We start from the raw sequence: 20,645 nt of genomic DNA, 5'->3' as shown, positions 1-20,645 counted from the left end.
TTCAAGTCCTGATTCTTGGAATTTAACAGAAGGAGTTTCCCAAAAGAATAGTCAGGCACAATCCATGGATGCTGCCTCCACGTGCCACTGCAAAGTAATTTGCAGAGAACCTGGTCCCAAGTGAGTCAGATGTGGCCTCTTGAATCCTAACTACCTGGGGTTTCCTTTTCATTCTCTCTATTTTTTTAAAGCTCACATTTTCTGACTTCTTTCTCCACTGTTCTAAGAGCTTACACATATTAATTCCTTTATCCTCATGACAATCCAGTGAGGTATGTAGTATTCTTATCTCCATTATAAAGAGCAGAAAACAGAGATTCAGAGAAATTAAACTGCCAAAGGTTAGTTAGCCAGTAAGCCACAGACTTAGGATTCACACTGAAGGCTGGCATGGCTTGGAGCTCTTCCATTCTCACAACACTACCTGGCCTAAGTGGGGGTGGAGGGGTGCGTGCAAATCTGGGTGTGTACAGATACAGGTGTCTGCTTGTTATCAGACCCTGGTTCTTCTTTTCCAGAGTCCACTTTCCCCCACCATACTATTATCCTAACCCCACCTTGTTAGCTGAATAAAATCATATTAAAACAAACAATTCAGGGATGCCCCAATGCAGAAAAGACATCAAGAAAGGGCCACGTGAATAGTGTTCACAGGGAAGGACTCAGGGGCAATAGAGCCATTGGAGAATGAGAGGAGGGTGGAGAAAGGGCCACTTAGGGACTGATTATTTGTACGGGAGCTTTAGGGAACATGGTATTAGGGTCAACCGTTTGAGCTGGAAAAGTCTTGCTTAACCTCTATAAACCCATTCTCTCACTAATAAAATAGGGGTTACAGTTACCCCATGTCAGGTTACCATAAGGGATAATGGGAGAGTACACATGAAGGGCTGGTGTGGGATGAGTGTCAGAGACTGGTAACTGCTGTCATTATGACCAGTATTACATATCAGTTTTCCTCCTCTTTGATATACCACCTGCTCGCCCAGGCCTTGGGCAGTGATCTGCAGAAGTGCTCAGCGTCAGAACTAAAGGCTGTAGATACTGAGCACAAAGCTTGATTGCACCTTTGAGGATGTGAGATGATCAGTGGTGACCAAGCCAGGGATTCCGTTGAGCCCTCACCTATTTCTTTAACATGGTCACCCTCAAACCTGGCTATGAGCAGTGGGTGCGGACACAGGACAAGGGATGGTAGGTTTGTTTAACTGTCATACTCATTTAGAGTGGCCTCCTGCTTTCCTACTTTGCTTTTTATTCATTCCTTGAGGAGTTTCTTGGCTACATTTTCAAGTGAAAAAAAAACAGGTGAGGGTCTACTGTCAGAACCCTGTGGTTACAAGGACAGAGGATCTGAGGAATTCACAACGACATTCTCTTTAATTTTCATGGTTTTACCACTTCTCTAATTTGCAGGTGGCAGAGAGAAGATAGAGGACTTGTGAGGAAATCTCACCCAGAGAGCTGATTCTTACTCTCCCCACCTATATTACCTAAAGAGGAGAGGTGGGCCTTGTCCTGGAGTCTTGGGCTGATGGCCGCCCCTGCAACCTTTGCAGAGGTAGTAAGATGTAGGGGAAAGTAGTAAGATCACTGTACCTGGAGTCAGAAGACATGAGCTAAAATCTCACTCTTTCTCTAACTAGCTAAGTGAACTCAGACAAATATAATGGGAATAACAACATATGCATAGGGTTGTTCTGATGATTAAATGAGTTAATACATGAAAGACCTTCAGAGATTGCTTGACCTATGGTAAACATTACTCACAGAATAGCAGCCATTATCATCATCATTATTTATTGAGACTACTCAGTACTACTGTCACTTCTAGCAATGTGGCCTTGAGCAAGCCATTTAACATCTCTGAGCCTCAATTTATACAACTTTCTAGTAGGGATAAAATTATCAGCTACAAACAACTAGCGTGTGGATTAAAGGAATGCAAATATGCATGTAAATTGCTTGGATCATAGTACCTGCCAAATGGTAGTTACTGCTCTAATTATTCATTTGGCAGACATTATTGAATACTGACTCTGGGGGGCGCTGTGCTTTCCACCACAGAGTGGTGAGAGAGACCCACCTACTGTCTTAACAGTTCACAACTGAGTGGGAACGACAGATATGAAACACATTCAGTGTTGAGTTGCAGGAGCCACAACAGAAGCCATGAGAGAGGAGTTCAATTCCATTCCCGTGCTTCTCCCTCCACAGCTACTGACCCCAAATGTGGACTAGAGGTGGGTGGTGACATCTAAACCTGAGATCCCCCCACCTGAATCCTACAAAAATAATCATGTCCCAGTTTCCAAACTGCCACTACCTTCTCTCTTTCTGTGGCTGCTGTTTCCTACCTCCTCAACCTCGCTCAGCGAGTTCTAATCCCTAGGAAAGTAAAAACCATTTTGAATATCCAGAAGAGATTATGTGAGTTAATAGCATCCTTGGGCTTGAAGCTTTTAACTGGCTCTGAGGTCTCACGGCCAAGTGGCAGATGTGTTTTTACCTTTACAGTAAGTACATCTTCAAGTATAAAAACAGGTTGCAGTTATTTCCCTGAGGTTGGCAGGAAACCTTATCTGATTATTGAGAACACACACACAAGTCCTTCCTCTTTCACCGAGTTCAGTGGCAAGCCCCTTGCTGAGAGACCAAGTTCAAACATCAAGAACCAGGCTCCTTTCTGTCCTGATCTTGCTTCCTCCGCCCACCCTTGACATAAAGACTCACCCATGCATTCCCTTAAAAGAACAAGATGTATCTCAAACAATGAGACTCCTCGGGGATCTCCTACTGACACTCATTGGGGTCCTCATGTGCAACTGCACTGCACTTTGTTCGCAACATGTCAAGGTGGGGGAATGTGAAAATGCCAATATTCAAGGGATCTGGCATTCGGCGTAGACCTGGCCCTCAAACCTCTCTTTCACCTTGATCCTCAATGAGACTCACTTCCCTTCTCTGAGCCTCAGTTTTCTCATCTGTAAAATGAGATGCCTGCCCAAGTAACCTCTAAGGGTCTTTCCAATCCTCACATTCTAAGTGAGTCCAGCTGCTGGCCATCAAGGACGCATGTTCATGGAGTGGCTGAGTTCCTCCCCACTCCTATTCATTTTACTTCCTGATTCTCCCATGGCTCTCCACTGCCTGCAGAATAAGGTCTGAAGAGCTCCTTGACATGGCATCCAAGGGCCCCCATAATCTAAAATCTACCCTTTCCCAGTTCATCCCCTCCCTCTCTTCTTTCCAACTTCACTTAAAACAATAGCCTTTTAGAATCTTTCTGCAGCCCCTGCTTTTGCTTGCCATTGTGCCTCTGCATGTGCTCTCTGCCCTGCTGGAAACCCTTATCTAACTGGAAACCTCCTGCTCATTGACCTACACGGAGATCAAGACCTGCCTCCTCCATGCAGCCTTCCATACGATTCAGGGATTTTAACCATCCCTCCTTTGTGACTCTTGGTTATGAATATATATGTGTTGATGAAAATGTTCATCACATACTGCAGTGACCTTATTTATACGCAACATTTTCTGCATTAGTGTGGAAACTCTTGGAGAACAGTGACAGGGTCTTATGCATTTTTGATTCTTTGCATCTAGAATGCAATGACAGGGCAACTCTGAGACATGTTATCTTAAAGAAAAAAGAAGTGAATTTCTGCTTATTAGCCCTAAGCATACCTCCTTCTGCAGCCGAATTGAGATGCTAAAAAAAAAAGGTCTTTTTGGTAGAAAATGCTGAATTGCTTGAGGAATGGGATTTGAATTGGGAACAGATTTGTAACAAAACTCAACAAAAAACACCTAGAAAAGTGAGAAGGACCCATTTTCTTTAAGCCAGCCAGCATCTTTTGATTGATTTGGGTCTTGGAGCAAGGCAAGCAGCACTGAAGGGCAAAGGGCATCACCAAGGGGATAAGGTCTGGCCCTGGCCTGAGGAAACAAACCTCGGGGTTTGGGCTGGCAGCAGCGTTTTAGCACAAAGCTGATGTTGTCCGTGCGCAGGATCTGCTTCTTGAGGTGGTTCATGAGGTCTCCCAGGCTGGGGAAGCTGTGGTCTGACCCATGCAGGCTGTAGCGGCCCTTCTGTACCTCGATCTGAAAGTTCTTGAACTGCTTCTGGCCACCCAGCACCTGTCATTCAAGAAAATGATCAAAATCTATTTCATTTAAAAGGGGTCATGTGAGGGTCATAACCCTAATAAAAGTATCATAAACCATGGATATGAGAGATGGTAACATTAGGGGAAGCTGGATGAAGGGAGTACAGAAACTCTGTACCATCTCTGTAACTTTTCTGTAGATCCAAAATTATTCAGAAATGGATTATAAATTAAAAAATTTACCAACCAATGAATCAATAATAAAGAGGGGGTCAAGGAAAAAACACTGATGAAATGAGAGAGGTAATACTACGGAGACATCAGTTATTTCCAGAACAGCATCACTGTTTCCCCCATGTAATCTGACATCAGGTAGGCCATGTGACTGAATCACTGACATTTTTGGTATGGCACAGGACTTGGGTGGTTCCATCTCAGGAGAAGGTTGGGCTGTCTCATGGATCCATCTGTGTTAAAAATATTTAACTTCCTCCAAAGACTGATGAATAAAGAAAACAGGTACCCTGTTAAGGTAACAAGTTGAAAGGTTCTAAGCCACCAAGCCCGTATCAGCCACTAGGCCCAGCTGTACAGGAACACCCTGGGCAGGGAGTGGCCTCTGGAGACTTCACCCAGGATACCTGGCAGCGCTGGGTTCCTTCCAACATTTCCTCTTCCCACCCTTGACTGAGTCCAGTCCCCCAGGGACTCTCAAGTACTTTACTTTCCTACATCTGAAGTCTACAATAGGCTAAAGTACTAATATCTGTCTCACAAGAGCCTCCCCTGCCCTGGTTCTCCCAGTTCATGTTGAAGCCATCAATACTAATGTATGTACTTGGACTAATTCTGTAAAACTCATCATCTTTTGAAATATTCTATTTATTGTATTTAAAACAATTACATAAATAACATATGAATGGTCTAGTGAGGTAAAGTTAAGAATTCTGGCTCATATCTTAGCCTTCAGGGTTTCTCACACATCATTTCTTGCTTCCAGCGACACCTGAATTACTAATAGACTATTCACGTCAAAACATGGGACAGCAATTTGTTAAACTGTCAGAAGCTACCATTTAGGGAAAATTGGGTTGGGCAACACTAATAAGGTGACATGATGAATGATGAACTTGACACTGAGTATAAAATAAATTATATAATTATACTAAACTCCCAAAGTACTTGATGTGAACTGGTCTCTTGGTCATGTACTATCTTACAGAGCCGCAGGGGACCCCTGCCATGGGTCCCACTGAGGAGGATGGGGTCATGTGGAGGAAAGGGGATGGGCTCTGGCTGCTTGGGAGCAGCCTCCTTTTGGAGAGTGGTTGCCCTTGCCAGCACTCTCCACAGATCTTTTCAGAGACCCAGATTTTTCTACCCATTCCCATCAAGGTGGTCCTCCCTGAAGCAGTTCCTGGACCACATGGCTTAGCCAGTGTCCTGACTGACCTCAGACTTTTCAAAGCAGGTGACGGTCATGAGGATGTTGTCAAAGTCAGTGCAGCTCCATCTCAGCACATACATCCCCTCCTCACTTCCTTCTTGCCGCAATTTGTTGATAGCATACTCTGTGCTGGAGGGGGAGAGGGAAAGGAAGAAAGAGCTCACACCAAGCAAGAGCACTCTAAGCCCCCAGGATATCCACTTCTCTGAGCTGCCTCACGTCTTACAGCCCCATCACATTACCTGCCCTGAGTCCTAAAGTCCTCTCTGACATGACAGAGGAGACATGTGGAGATCCTGGGGAGCCACAACACAGATCAAGCTTCCAAGGTCTAGATGAGGACTCAATCTCCTGCCGAGGCCACTAAGCCCTGTGTGTCCCCAAGTTCCCTACAAAAGCTGTACCCAGATCTAGCCAGAAGAGCCTCCCCAAGGCTGGTGATTGGGGGCTGTCAACAATGCAATGGTGGGATCCCACCCTTCCCCACCATCCCGAACCAGCACAATGAGAACAAGAGCCTCAGAAAGGCAGGAATTTGAAATTGTTTTGTTCACTGCTATATCCCCAGTAACCAGAAAAGGTCTAGCTCATAGCAAGCATTTAACAAATACATGTTGAATGAATAAATCAATGAGAATGAGAAAGATATTAGTAAGGAACTTGCCTGATTTACATGCCATGTATCCCTAAGACTTATCAGTCACTCAGAGGTCACTGAATACTTATTAAATAAACCAATGAATGAGGTTACTGGCACCTGATGGGTGAATGATAGTAAAAGAGTGATATGGTCAACATGTTTTAGAAAGGCAGAGACATTAGCTACTTTCCAATTGCTTCATGGTCTCTGACCTCTCCATGCCTTTACACATACTGGTCCCTTGCCTGGGAAATCCTGTCCCTCTTTATGACCTGGTAAATTGTCACTGATTCCTCAAAGTTTAATCCAATTTGAATGCCGCCTACTTTGAGAGGGATCCTTAGGTAATAAGTTTCAGCTTCCCAAAGAATATGAAACGCTCTTTCATTACAAATATTTACTTGGTTACTACAATGTGTCAGGCCCTGTCATGGGTGCTAAGGAAAAGCAATGAACAGAACAGATGTGCCCTTGCCTTGATAAAGCTCATATTCTGGGGGGTGAAGGCTGTCAGACAAGAAACAATTAGATATGTAAATAAATACGTTAGGAGGCAATTAGGGCCACTAATGAAAAATAAAGCAGAGTAAAGGGCCAGCAAGTGCTGGGTAGGGCAGAAGAAAGAGGTCAGAGAAGACTTCACTGATAAGGAGATATGTGAGGGACACGTGAAGGAAGTGGGGGCTATGCAGTTTCTAGAGGAAGGACATTCCAGGCCAGGGGAACAGCAAGTGCCAGAGCATGAAGTGGAACTATGGTTGGGATATTTGAGAAACACGCTTTAATACAATGCTCAACTCCCCACTCACAACTGTTTGTGTGTCTGTCTCTTTGTGAATCTGGGGACTTCTCAAGGCCAGGGACCACACCAGTAACAAACTGCTTATTCAAGAGGTAACTGGGACAGGGAAGAAGGTAGGAACCATGTCATGTGGAAGGCAGCTGAAGAGATGCTTCCCCAGGCATATTTTGGTCTGGGAAGAAACCCACAGAAGAAATTAGCAGCTGTTTGCCTTTGCCTAAGGGCACTCATGTAAGAGGAAGTAAACTGAATCTGGGTGCCTCAAATAGCAGAACTCAGATGAACGGGCAGAACTTACAGGGAGGCAAACCTCAACTCTGCATCAGAAAGTCACGGATATCCGTAATTGTTAGAGCTGTAATTGTTAGAGGTGTAATCTAGGGGGTTGCCTAGGGCAGTACTAAGTACCCTATCACCAGAGGTTATTTGAACACAGGCTACCAGTTCTGAGATGGAGGTGGGACAAGATATTCTGCAAAACCCCTTCTAGCACTGAGGCTTAGTCAACTTCATGGTCCCCTCATTAACCTGCACTTTCGGGCAAGCTGTCCAGGATTCCATTTATTACACTGATGTTGATATCAGTATCCTTTTGTTTTTTAATCACCCACAGTATTTGGCACAGCAAGAATTTAGGAAGCAAAACACTTCTTGGTCAGTTGTAGAGAAATGAGGGGACTGAACTGTGAGGAGAGACCCAAGTGAGGGGGAAGAGGTGATAAGCTGCTACAAGGATCCAAGTGAGACTTGACAGGAGAGCCTCACAAAGGTTTGGACAGCCAGGGTGGAAAAGTAGGCAGCAAATAGCACTAATCAACATGTTCAAATGGCCTCAGCCTAAATAACCGATGAATCTATGTGAAGAGGCCACGTGCCCCATAACTAAAACATGGGTTCTTTCCTCACCAAAAGCATCTTAAAAGACTCTAATACCAACCAAATTGGACCGTGACAGCCATTCTGTATATTGTGGACAATCAATGGGGGAGCCACGTCAGTACAGAGGTAATGATGGGCATCTGCTGTGAGCCGGAAGTAGCCATCCACCAGGGACACAAAGGACAGGGCTTCTTCATGGGAAGAGAGCTTCAGTTCCTGGTGAGACAGAAGACATTCCCATATTAAATTTGTGTCTGTCATCTTCAGCAGCTGACTCCGTGGGGAGGTGAAGAGGAACAAGATATTTAAATCAGAAGGAAGACTATGTAACCCTAAACAGAAACCCTTTTTGTTAACAGTAACTGAACCACCTTACACCTAATTAGATAGGACTTTGGCTGTTCAACACACTTTTCTATCTACAGAACTATCAGATGAGGTACAGTGTGTCTGAGGACAAGGAACAGGGGGAGGAAGGGAGGTTTGTGGCAGGGAGATCTTTGGAGAAGCTGCCACATGAGTCCAGAAAGTAGAAAAGGAAACCTGAATGAAGGTGGTGGAGGCATAAAAGTGAAGGTGACCACTTTGTCTAGTTTATGGATGGATGAGTAGAAAAATAGGGGAAGGAAACAAACAGACAAAGGTACCCAGTGTTCTTTTTTACTTCAATTGCTCTTTTTCACTCTAATTATTATTCTTGTTATTTTTGTGTGTGTGCTAATGAAGGTGTCAGGGATTGATTTAGGTGATGAATGTACAACTATGTAATGGTACTGTAAACAATCGAAAGTACGATTTGTTTTGTATGACTGCGTGGTATGTGAATATATCTCAATAAAATGATGATTAAAAAATAAAAAAATTAAAAAAATTAAAAAAAATTAAAAAAAAAAAAGTGGAGGTGAAAGGAACAGAGAGTATGTAAGTGGAAGCCTGGTCTTAGCACTAAATCGCCAACTGAGTCAACATCATCCCTGTTTTACAGATACAGAAACAGAGGCAGAGGGGCTTCATCTCATGACAGGGTTGGTCTACAAAGTGAAACTCCTGAAGTTTAATCCAGGAATGGTCCCAGATACAATTAGGAAGTAGCTAGAATAAATCCAGGGACCTCTGAGAGTTTGGAGAAGGTGAATGGTAAGAGAAAAAAGCAAAAATGGAACAGAGAGCATTTTCATAGAAGGAAAGTAATCAGAAAAATGCTTGGAGGTGAAGACAGGTGGAATTTCTGTCTTGATCATATAGCCCTAAGCAGAGATAAGCCATCTGACAGGAGTCATGGGGTCAACCAGGTTTACCTCCTGTGAAGGAAGGCATGCAAGGCCACAACCTGGAACTCTGCCTCACAAAAATATTAAAAAGCATCTGAGCTTCAGGGAGAGGAAAACGACACTAGAGAATAAGACCCTTTCCATGAAGGAAGGAGAGGAGGGTGGCAGAGCAGACACAGAAATGAGACCCGTGAAAGGGAAAGGAGACAGAACACAAGAAATAAGACAGGAAGGAGTTGGGTATGGCAACTCACCCAGTCCCTCACCCAGCCACATGTGAATACCACATAAGCACGTAAGTTCCCTAAGAGCAGAAGCGTACACAGAAGTGGGAGATGTTAACAGGGGCAACAAGAAGAGAAAATTCATGATATGAACTGCTAATATGCTCACATAATATGCTGCTTTCCTCAAAGACCAGCAGGCAAAGAATTGCCTGATCAAAAGGCTTGGAAATCCCATGTCAGGGAAGGAAGGCAGGAACGAGATACTGGAAAGGTAGCATCACAGAGTGGTTAACCCATAAGCTCTGGAGTCAGCTCATCTGGATTCAAACAGCAGCATCTGCACTTGCTATTAGGTTGAAGCATATGAAATCACCATCTTTATAGATCAAAAATTATCAAATTGGCAATTTCATATGGTTTAACCTAATTAAGCTGTGTGACCCCTTCTGAAACATGGTGTTAATAATATACCCAACTCACAGAGTGATGCGAAAATGCAAAGAACTGATATTTGTAAGGTGCTTTAGAACAGGAAGCACCTGGCACACAGTAGGAGCTGTGTAAGTGTTTTTAAGAAAAGTAAAGTAATAGGGAAATCAAGTATTTGTTTCTTCCTGCAATCCTCCTGGCTCCTCACACAGCATTATAGCTTGGCACACAGTTGCTGGCCCACATGCCCAGGGTGTGCTCTGACTTACGTGACGGGTGAGCCTACTGACTGCTGGACTTCACAGACAAGACAGGACAGGGGCAGTTTCACAGCAACTGGCCACTGATTCTGCCCACATGCCTTAAAGGTCTGGCCATGCTGAAGAGCCAAGTCACAGGTATGTCAACTTCTCCCTCACTACAGAGTCCTTGCACATGATAATGCCTTAGAAGCCAAAGCTGCGCAAGACAAAAAGCATAGGCTGGAGGCTGCCTAAATGCCTGCCACTTGCTCACTTTGCGACCATGGACAAATTTCTACACCTTTCAAGAAGTCTCAGATTCCCCATTTGAAATGAGCCAATATTCCTACATCTAAGGTTCTTGTCAGGATTAAATGAGATAATGTAGGCATAGCATATAACACAGGGCTCAATATCTATAATATGCTGAATAAACAGCACTTATTATTATTTTCTCCCTCCTTCCATTTTTCATCTTTCCACGAGCATCTAATATGGGCTTTTCTCTTTCTCCCTTTACTTGGTCTTTTTTTTTTTTCCTTGATAAAATCACTGCATGCTTATTTTTAAAAATTGGGGAAAAAATAAGATAATTAAAATCACTCCTAATCCCACCATAAATAGCTGTAAATACTAGGCTATTTTTATGTGCACGTGTAGATGCATACATATATTTAAAATTTTTTGAATAAAATTAACACCAGGCTGTAAAGTTTCATATTCTGCTTTTTTCCATTTAAAAAAGCATTTTTCCAGATCTCTAGAGAATTTAGCAATTTGTTTATAAGATATTTTACTACTCAGATGAATTGTGATTTATTTTCCTACTCTCCTACTGTTGTACAATAAGGTTATTTTCAAAATTTTGATACAGTAAACACTACTGGAGAGAATATTCTTATTCATAAACCCCTGCCACATTTCTCACTGTTTCTGGAAGACAGATCCCTAGATCCTGAATGGAAGGATATAAGTATTTTCAAGGCTTAAAGAGCCTTGAAATACAGAGCCAACAAAATGTTTATGCCAAAAAGACAGCTACCCTGGGTTGAAGAGAGTGACTGTCTGCCCCAAACCACATCACCAGACTCTGGTCCAGCACTGAGTATTATTTTGACATGGTATTTGCCAAAATTTAGGCAAAAAATGGTATTTCACTAGTGTTGACTCCCTTTACTCTGTGAGAGTGCCTCCATCTTACCATCCCAATTGCTCCACTTGCTGTCGCCCATGACTTCTCTGAAACAAACACGTTTGTTTGGCAGGGTTCCCACTTCCCCTGCCAAACTGGTCTGCCTGTCTAGATTATGTCAAGTGATAACAAAAATGAGGAAGTGAGACACCCTTCTTCTGTCCAAGAGTCACTTAGGTATGCCTGGAACACGACAAGGACCACCACTGTGGGCACAGCCACCAGCCTGCAAAGTGGGGCTTCCAACCGACGTAGCCCTAGATGACCCACCCAACTCAGCAGAAAGGCCATATAAGAGCCATTAGGGGAAAACACTGATATTCATTAACTTTTTCGTCCTTCAAATTCACCAACTTTTGTGAATTAAATATAGATGCTAAAATACCTTTGAGAAGGCAGAAATCCCAAGATAGAGTCACATTTGCAAGACCAAAGAAAGGCATCAGAAGGTACCTGTGTAACTCAAAAACTGACATTGATAATGCATTAGCAATAAGGACTTTTTGGCTTACATAAGACAATCATCAGATTTTCTCTTTGGAATGGGAACTCTGAAAACCATATGCTACATAACTGTCCTTAGTAAGTCTCCCTTTCATCACCAGATCTAGGGTTAACAGCTTCTGGAGCTAACTTACCATTTTTTTGTTGTCCTGCTTATTAATGCTGACCACAGACTCTTTTATTACAATGTGAGTGATTTCAGGAAAGTATGAAAAATTGTTCCACTCTTCCCGGATTTTGTTTTTCTCCTCATCCTTCTTGTGTTTATTTTCCAGTTTTTTCCGCTTTAGTTTATTTTTTTCCTTTTCAATAGGAACAACCTGATAAAATGCATAAAAGTGAGAGAGGTGAGTTGGCTTTTTCATTTTCTATTTATAAAAGGTCAATACCTTTGGCAAAGCAATGCAAAGTCTAGGTCCAAAAAGGAGAAAGTTGGCATGCTTGGACTTACAAAGGAATTGGGGGAGTTGATGCCTGCCAATTAAGGACCACAGAATTGGAGAATGTGGGAGTTTTATCAGGGACTCTTGGGATTTTACACCTGGAAGAGACCGTAATGCATGCAATGACCAGACTCTTTACATGATACATAACATGCATGTAAACTCAGAAAGGGTAATACTGACATGAATCTACAATGAGGTCGCCTCACTCCCAGACTAATATTTGTGCTTTAATACAAAGAACATAGTCATCCCAAAAATGACAGGACAGAACATGGGATTTCTCCATTTAGTTATCAAATCACCAACTGTCTTGACTTTGTAACAATATTCAAGCCAGGATTTTCAAAAGAACATATAAATTTCATGCTTGAGCAATCTAAGAAGTCATACATATCCGCACATTTGTGTATCATGAACCCTGGAGACCAGAATCCTACTCTGCCAGCTATTTAACAAGTTATTTCTTTGAGCTTCCATTTCCTCATTCATAAACCAGAGTCCCTACCTCCTCACAAGGTTCTTTGATGATTAAGTGCTTATAAACAGAGTTCCTGCTATGTAGAAAGTACTCAGTGGTAGCCACTGCTATTTTTGCATGAGAAAAAAAACAGGAGGAGAAAGCGAATCTCACATTTATTTTATAATAAATTATAAATACTATTATAATAGCATGCTTTATTGCCTTGCCACTATGCCCTTTTGCCTCATCCAACAAATACCTTGATAAAGAAGTTTCAGAAGGCAATCTTCAATTCTTGGAACATCACTTATTAGTTATGACCTTCGACAAATTACTTAAAATTCTCTGTGCCTCTTTGTGCTCATCTCTGTGTCTCTTTGTGGGAATCTTTAAAATGGGGATAATAGTAGTACTTTCTTCAAAGGGTTTTGTTGTCTTTTTTTTTTTTTTTTGAGAAATAAATGAGTTAATATATGTAAAATTCATGTGCCTGGCACATGGTGAACACTCAGTAAATGTCTGCTGTATTATTAATATTATTACACATTTTATGTGTTATTATGTTTCTATATTTTCCTATAGAATGCAACAAACATTTATTTAGATCTTGTGCTATGTGGACACAATAAAGGATGAATGATACATGGTCTTCATCCTAAAGGAACTCAGTCTATGAGGAAGATGGACAGGCAAATAGATCATTCCAACACTATAAACAGAATGCATTGTGTAACCCACAAGATGTTCTGATCCAATCAGCCACCTACAGCCACTTACATCTGGTTTCTGCCTCCACTGGATTCCAAGATTTCCAGTCACCATAACTTCATAGCAGAGAATGTTTCCACTATCATTTGAATGAAGCCGATTCATTTCATTTTCTGATGAAATCAACAACATGGGTGTCTCAAATATTTCAGCACCGTAATGTTTTGTCAAAGTTTCCAAGGTAGCCAGATATTTCACCTTCAGGTCGTGTGTGGACACACTGCTGTCACAAATGGTCTTGTTGTTAAATTCCTTTAGGAAATCCTTGAAAACATTATTTATTCGCATCCTGGTGAGGAGGTTTCTCTGCCTGATGGATTTATTCAGTGTTTCTGGAATATATCGCTTGTAGCTAAAAGAAAGTAAGAAAATATATCTCTTTTTCATGTTTAGGTTAGCAGGAAATAGTTTAGAAATAGACCTATGTCCATAAATCTTCCTTGCATCTGGTGCCAAATGAAACAGGAGGATCTACTCCTAGAGGATCTTAAATGATAATTGTTAAGGAGATGGAAGTGAATAGGACTGAGAGAGAACAGAAAAGTACATATTCTACAGATTTACTAAAATGGGAAGTCTTACAGGTATCATCAAATTTTCTGGGATCAATGGCAGGTAGCAAAATTGACATCTGTATTTTTTCTTGCATTAGGTTTACCATTCTTTTCTTATATAAACTAGTACCCACATACACACAACATTACTAAGATCAAGCATCAGTTAGAAATAGGTCTGAAAGGTGTCAAGAGTGGTCATCTCAGGGTGGAATCGCAGACGCTTTATAAGTTCCATGTGCATGTCTGTTTTAAAACTTTATTGTGATGATCACATATTGTTTTAATAAGAAATGGGAAAAACACATAAAAGCTAATCAAACATAAAAGATATGACTATGTCCTGGATATATTATTAAAGGGATCAACAAATAATCTGAAAGATTAGTTACCCATCCAGACACTAATGGAAGAGTATTGATGACAAACAGATTCTCAGCAAGTATCCACTGCCAGAACAGAACCCATTTTTAAAAAGAGCATTTTCACCCATGGAAAAAGAATAAGTCCACTTGGAACCAAATGAGTGGGAGACCATTCTGCTCATTACTCCCAGGCCTGAGACAGCACAAGGTACAAGGTAAACCTTGCTGTGTGAATGGTTTCATATTAGTGGAAAACTATGAAATTTGGGATTTATCCCCCCAAAATAGCACAATTTTTCCTTTAGATTAATACAATGTGGTAGAAGGGAAGATTAGAGGAGAGTTGTCATTTTTTACTTTGGTCTCATGAAAAATAAAGAGGAAGAACTCAAAGTGATGGCCACAGAATGTATGGTAAACACTCAGTAAATGTCTGCTGTATTATTAATATACACACAGTAGCAGCACAGAATGTGTGTAATCAGACCCCGCATTAGGGAGGATTAACCAGATTTCCTCCAGATTCCAGCCAAGGGCAAGCAGATACAAGAAGTAACCTTATGAGAAGATATGCTCCACTTATCACAAATGATACAGCTATAAATAATTTACCTTGTCTTCATTTAGGACAATCCTAACAGCCCACAGGTAAAGAAAAATATTACTATATTTCAGAGATGGGCAGGTTATACAGATTAAGTATTCCTTCACAAAGACTTGCTCTCAGGTATTCTGAAGTAAATACAACTGTCTTAATTTAACAGTTGGTCATCTGTCGCATCAGAATTAATAGCTGTCTTATGACTTATAGTTCAGGCTGGGGATGGCAGTAGCTGCCTACTCTATATGGAGAAGGATTTTAAGATGTGTGCAGCACAAAAAGACAAAACACAGTTAGAAACGGCAATGAACGCCATGGGTAGGAATGGAGGGGAAGAACCTACAACTACTAATTTGACTGACAGCCCAAACCCAGAATTTTCATCCTAGTACAAAGTTGAGGTTATCAGCCAGCATTCAAAATCAGGACACAACTATAATTGTGCTACCTTTTCTAAGTATTCTAAATAAGATTTGGGCTTTTCAGAGATCTGGTACCAGCCAGAGCTGGCAGTGGTAAAATTGGATGTACACGAACATGTAAAAATAATACCATTCCCAATCAGTTCTGCAGCCTGCCAAACAGGTTTACCTGATGTCCTTGGGAAGTTCTGGCAACTGCATCTTCTTCATCATGGCATAGTGTGAGATGGCCAGGACGGCCATTCCCAGACACTCGTTCTCAATATCATGACCATCCTGCTCAGTCTTGGGGTCTCGAATGGGAGCCAGGCATTTGACCAAATCATACTGTCCCTTTGGAGAGAAGGTGAGAAGAAACTAATGACCACTTATGTTTCAAAAGCCCAAACCATGTTTCTGACCTTGAGAGGAAGGTACTCCTTAGAAAAGCAGTACAGCAATTAGATTAATCAGATTTACAGTTTCCCTGGGATCAAAGTTCCTTTTCAACAAAGCTGGGCATAAAGGGGCTCAGGGAAAGGTTCTCCTCAGGTTAATTCAGTCATTTAACAAATATTTACTGAGCACTGTGCTATGGGCTGGTTAACGGTATAAATGCATGAATTCCATTCAAGGGGCTTCCGGTATCAATGATGCTGAAAAGCAGGACATAGTGGACTGGCACTGGGGCAAGGGAAGGTGACACTTAGCTGGAACTGATTGTTCTTTAATTTCACAAACACATATGGAGATATCCTAGTCTAGGAACTGGGAGTATAATGTTGACAAGGCACCATCCCCTACTCTAATACAGATTTATCAAAAAGGGAGGGAATCCACATTCTATAGTACATAATTACCACAAACAAATTTTTTCAACATCTGCTATTCAAGTTTCCAATAGTGAAATATATCACCAAAATATACCCTTTCACTGACGGAGCTGCACAGCATTCCAAGAGCCAACTAAAAATAAAACAAGACTAAAAAATCAGTGCCTACCACCTGCCCTCTACAGAGTCATGATGATAATGTCAAAACTGGCTCCCACTTATTAAACCCAAACCTCAGCATAAGACACTGTGCAAGGCTCCTTTTACTAATTACTTAATCCCACCAGCAAGCACAGGAGGTAGGTGCTAACATCATCATCTCCATCTAATAGGTAAGTATTTTGAAACACTAAAAGGGTAAGGAACTTCATTCACTCGTTTGGTAATTGAGGACCAATCATGGGCCAAATGTTATTCCAGGTGCTAGGGACACAGCAATAAAACCAAACCAAGACCCTGACCTCATGGAGATTTCATTCTAAAGAGAAAGAAAAGAATAAATAAATATAAATGTATAATGTCAGGTAATTATAAAATATAAGTCAAGGTTGCTGCAAAGGAGAGGCTAGGCCTCCCTATTTTTGTGCCTAAGAGTCTCCTCCTGAATGCCTCTTTGTTGCTCAGATGTGGCCCTCTCTCTCTGGCTAAGCCAACTTGAAAGGTGAAATCACTGTCCTCCCCCCTACGTGGCATCAGACACCCAGGGGAGTGAATCTCCCTGGCAACGTAGAATATGACTCCCAGGGAGGAATGTAGACCTGGCATCGTGGGACGGAGAACATCTTCTTGACCAAAAGGGGGATGTGAAAGGAAATGAAATAAGCTTCAGTGGCAGAGAGATTCCAAAACGAGCCGAGAGGTCACTCTGGAGGGCACTCTTACGCACACTTTAGACAACCCTTTTTAGGTTCTAAAGAATTGGGGTAGCTGGTGGTGGATACCTGAAACTATCAAACTACAACCCAGAACCCATGAATCTCGAAGACAGTTGTATAAAAATGTAGCTTATGAGGGGTGACAATGGGATTGGGAAAGCCATAAGGACCACACTCCACTTTGTCTAGTTTATGGATGGATGAGTAGAAAAATAGGGGAAGGAAACAAACAGACAAAGGTACCCAGTGTTCTTTTTTACTTCAATTGCTCTTTTTCACTCTAATTATTATTCTTGTTATTTTTGTGTATGTGCTAATGAAGGTGTCAGGGATTGATTTAGGTGATGAATGTACAACTATGTAATGGTACTGTAAACAATCGAAAGTACGATTTGTTTTGTATGACTGCGTGGTATGTGAATATATCTCAATAAAATAATGATTTAAAAAAAATATATATATAAGTCAAATATATGAAGTCAGGTAAAAGGATAGAGAACAATAGGAGCCTGGGGCCTAGTGAGTGGTCAGACAGATTCAAACCTAGATCTGTCTGACTCCAACACTAGTATTCTCAAAACACTCAGTTTTTGCTGATTGACAAAGTATAGAAGATTGTAGGGACCGTGAACTTTCTATAGCTTTGAACAGGATTGGCAAAAATTCTGGAGTAGGTGTTCCTATATAAATAAACTAAATAAAGGGACTTCAGTTTAATGGTTTGGGGGTAGAGGTTCCCACTGCTGTAGTCCCCCTTCTTTCCACAATAAGACCTTTTATTTCTGTCAGGTAAGGAAAGGTCACTGACCATTTCCACAAACTATGAGGACCAAAAACCATGATCTAAGCTGGCAAGGCCAAAGTGCAAAGGGCAGAACAAAATCTGAAACTATTTTGTTTGGTTGCAATTTTCTGCAAACATTCACTGCACAACTACCTCAAATAACTCATTCCTGACCCTCCAGAAAAGTCAGATTCTAATGCAACACTCATTCCTTGAAGTATGGCCCATCTCTTCCTTTACACCTCTGCTCCAAAGAAAAGTAGAAGAATAAATCTCAGACATGGATAAATAAAACAGGGAAGGTGAATACAAAAAAGATGAATCGGAAAGTAGCCAGTTTATTTGTTTCTTCCAACAAACTATCTGCCCAGGACTGTGTAATATCTCTGAGGCCAGTACTAAGGTATGGATGGAAAGGAGATAATCTGCAACCAGCAACTAAAGCCCTAAATGGGACATAACTCGGACACAAAAATCCCATGTCTAAAACTATATCCCAAGGAAACAATAAATGGAGCACATATGTAAACACGTATGTATAAGGTTGTTCACAACATATGTATAAGGTTGTTCACAACAGCATAATAGAGAAAAACTGAGAAAAACCTACAATGTCCAGAAATAGATTAGTTAAATAAATAATGGCCTTTCCTTTGGACTCCAGCCTCATTACTCAAATGCCTACCTTTCCCCATCCCTTCCTTAGAACTGATGACTCTGTTTTAATTCTTCAAGATTCAGTATAAATGTTACCGCCTCAAGAGACCTTCTCTGATCACACTATTTAAAGCAGATCCATCCATTCAAACCTTCCAATACTCTCGATCACAAAAGTTTGTTCCTTCATAGCACTTCTCACAATTTTTGGTGTATTATTTCAATATTTTATTTATTTGCTTATTTTCTACTTGTCCAACCTGATTATGTGTCTGATGTAAGCAAGGACCCCTTCTATTTGGTTCACCACAGGATCTCCACTGCCTTGGCAAGTGCCTGAGACAAACACTATACAGATGCGTGCTAAACATTTGTTGAATGAATGAATGATTAAGTGGACATTAAAATAACAAAGATCTATATTTCTAGTTGACACATGAAGGATGATTAATAGAATGAATAAAAATAGGATGAATAATAAAGAAGTTTATAAAATGATACAAACTAACATATTGCTTTTAAAAAATATATAATACATAGTGTGTGTATATATATACATATATACACACACATATTTTTGCATGGCAAAATCAGGAAACATATAAAAACACGTTAGTTTTCTCAGAGTAATAGAATTTCAGATGATTCTAATTTCTCTTTTGGCTTTTTTCTAGTGTCTAACAAGTGGGTTAACCATCCCTTCAGGGCACTGAATTGTTGCCTTCCCATTCTCACTTGGAGCAAGTCCAGGTATGCCAAGAACTTCCCACAGAACAGGCCATATAGTGTCCTAGCTACCATCAAGTTCAGTAGCAGCAGGAGGTATGCACCAGGGAACCTGAGCCCTATAATGTGTCACCCATGGGACAAACTCACCCATGGGTTCTCTTGGGCCCAAACTTCGTACCTGAGCAAACAGATACTCCAGCGAGCTGGCATCAAGGAGAGGGGTTGCATCCGGAACTTTTTTTTTCTCATAGCCATTTTTCTGCTTCTTTGGAGAATGTCGCCATACTGACTGCTCACTGTCATTGGTCCCATGCCAGTTGGTGAAATAGAACCTGGAAGGCAGGAAAATGAGCATCAATTGTGGGAAAGGAGACCTTGGTACAAGTCAGAGAGGTGCCCTGGTTCTCCCCAGAGGGAGCAGTGCTGGAGGCTACACTTCCCTGAGAAAACTTCGACAGTTCCTTTCTTAACATCCCTCAATTCTGGGTTCCAGCTACTCAGTCTGTCAGAGATTTGAAAACAAGCAGGCAAACGTTTCATCTGGGTGGCACTTCATTGTTTATAAGGTCCTTTACTGTTCATTCTTACAAGCACTCTGTGAAGAGCCTCCTGTCAGCACCTCCTCTAGGACTCAGGGAGATAAAATGATTTCCTTAAAATCACAAAGACAGTATAGGACCCAACTTTTAGCTCCTCCAACTTTCCACCACATCTTTCCAAACATGAAAATATCTGCTGACTAGAATTAGATGTTATCCCAGTAACTCCCTTTGCCTTTACCATCAGAGATGCACTGCTAATGCCATCCTTCCTCAAATCCAAGGCATACTTTGTTCACGTTATAGCATCTCTGAAATCTATTTTCATCCTATAATCAAGACGTACAGTTAATATATCAATGTTTCCTATTTCCCAGGTTGTTGTTTTAAACAGATGATGTATCTTACAACCAATAGTGTCTTAAAATAGAACACTACTACAAGCATCAACTGCAGTGTCGTGAATTAAATTAATAAACACTTCACATGCAATTAATCCTCGCAGCAATCCTACAAGGTAGGTTTTATTGTTCCCATTTTATAGAGGAGGAAACCTCAGACTCCCAGAGGCTAGGTGACCTAAGACTATCAGCCTGTTCTCTTAACTACTACTTTCTTCTGCCACCTGTAAAAGACAGTCTGACATAGTAGGTTCTGGAATGTATAGAAGAGACTGAGCCAAGCTGGGCCAGGCTGCAAAGTGTTCTCAGACACAGTCAGCTGCCCTCTGTGAATTTCCTATCTACAGGGGCAATCAGTCATGCCCAACAATAACACAAAATTTTTTAATTAATTTTTAATGCAATTTTATTGAGATATATTCACACACCATATAATTCATCCAAAGTATACAATCAATGGCTCACAGTATCATCATATAGTTGTGCATCC

At 41.3% G+C, this 20,645-nt stretch overlaps 1 protein-coding gene across 2 annotated transcripts in view; it reads right to left on the bottom strand.

Moving 5' to 3' along the window:
- The window catches only part of JAK1 (Janus kinase 1), a 136,960-nt gene that overhangs the window by 21,634 nt on the left and 94,681 nt on the right, over positions 1-20,645 (bottom strand). For both annotated transcript variants that reach the window (XM_037827013.1, XM_037827014.1), the window contains exons 5-11: positions 19,394-19,547; positions 15,528-15,691; positions 13,426-13,768; positions 11,877-12,062; positions 7,936-8,093; positions 5,562-5,685; positions 3,954-4,140 (exon numbers count right to left, since the gene is read on the bottom strand). In XM_037827013.1, the coding sequence (XP_037682941.1) occupies positions 3,954-4,140; positions 5,562-5,685; positions 7,936-8,093; positions 11,877-12,062; positions 13,426-13,768; positions 15,528-15,691; positions 19,394-19,547 (1,316 nt within the window). The remainder of the gene's footprint in view (positions 1-3,953; positions 4,141-5,561; positions 5,686-7,935; positions 8,094-11,876; positions 12,063-13,425; positions 13,769-15,527; positions 15,692-19,393; positions 19,548-20,645) is intronic.

This window comes from Choloepus didactylus, chromosome 2 (assembly GCF_015220235.1).
Source record: "Choloepus didactylus isolate mChoDid1 chromosome 2, mChoDid1.pri, whole genome shotgun sequence".
In the NCBI taxonomy this organism is placed as follows: Eukaryota; Metazoa; Chordata; class Mammalia; order Pilosa; family Megalonychidae; genus Choloepus; species Choloepus didactylus.
This window is presented reverse-complemented; position numbering and strand designations above follow the sequence as displayed.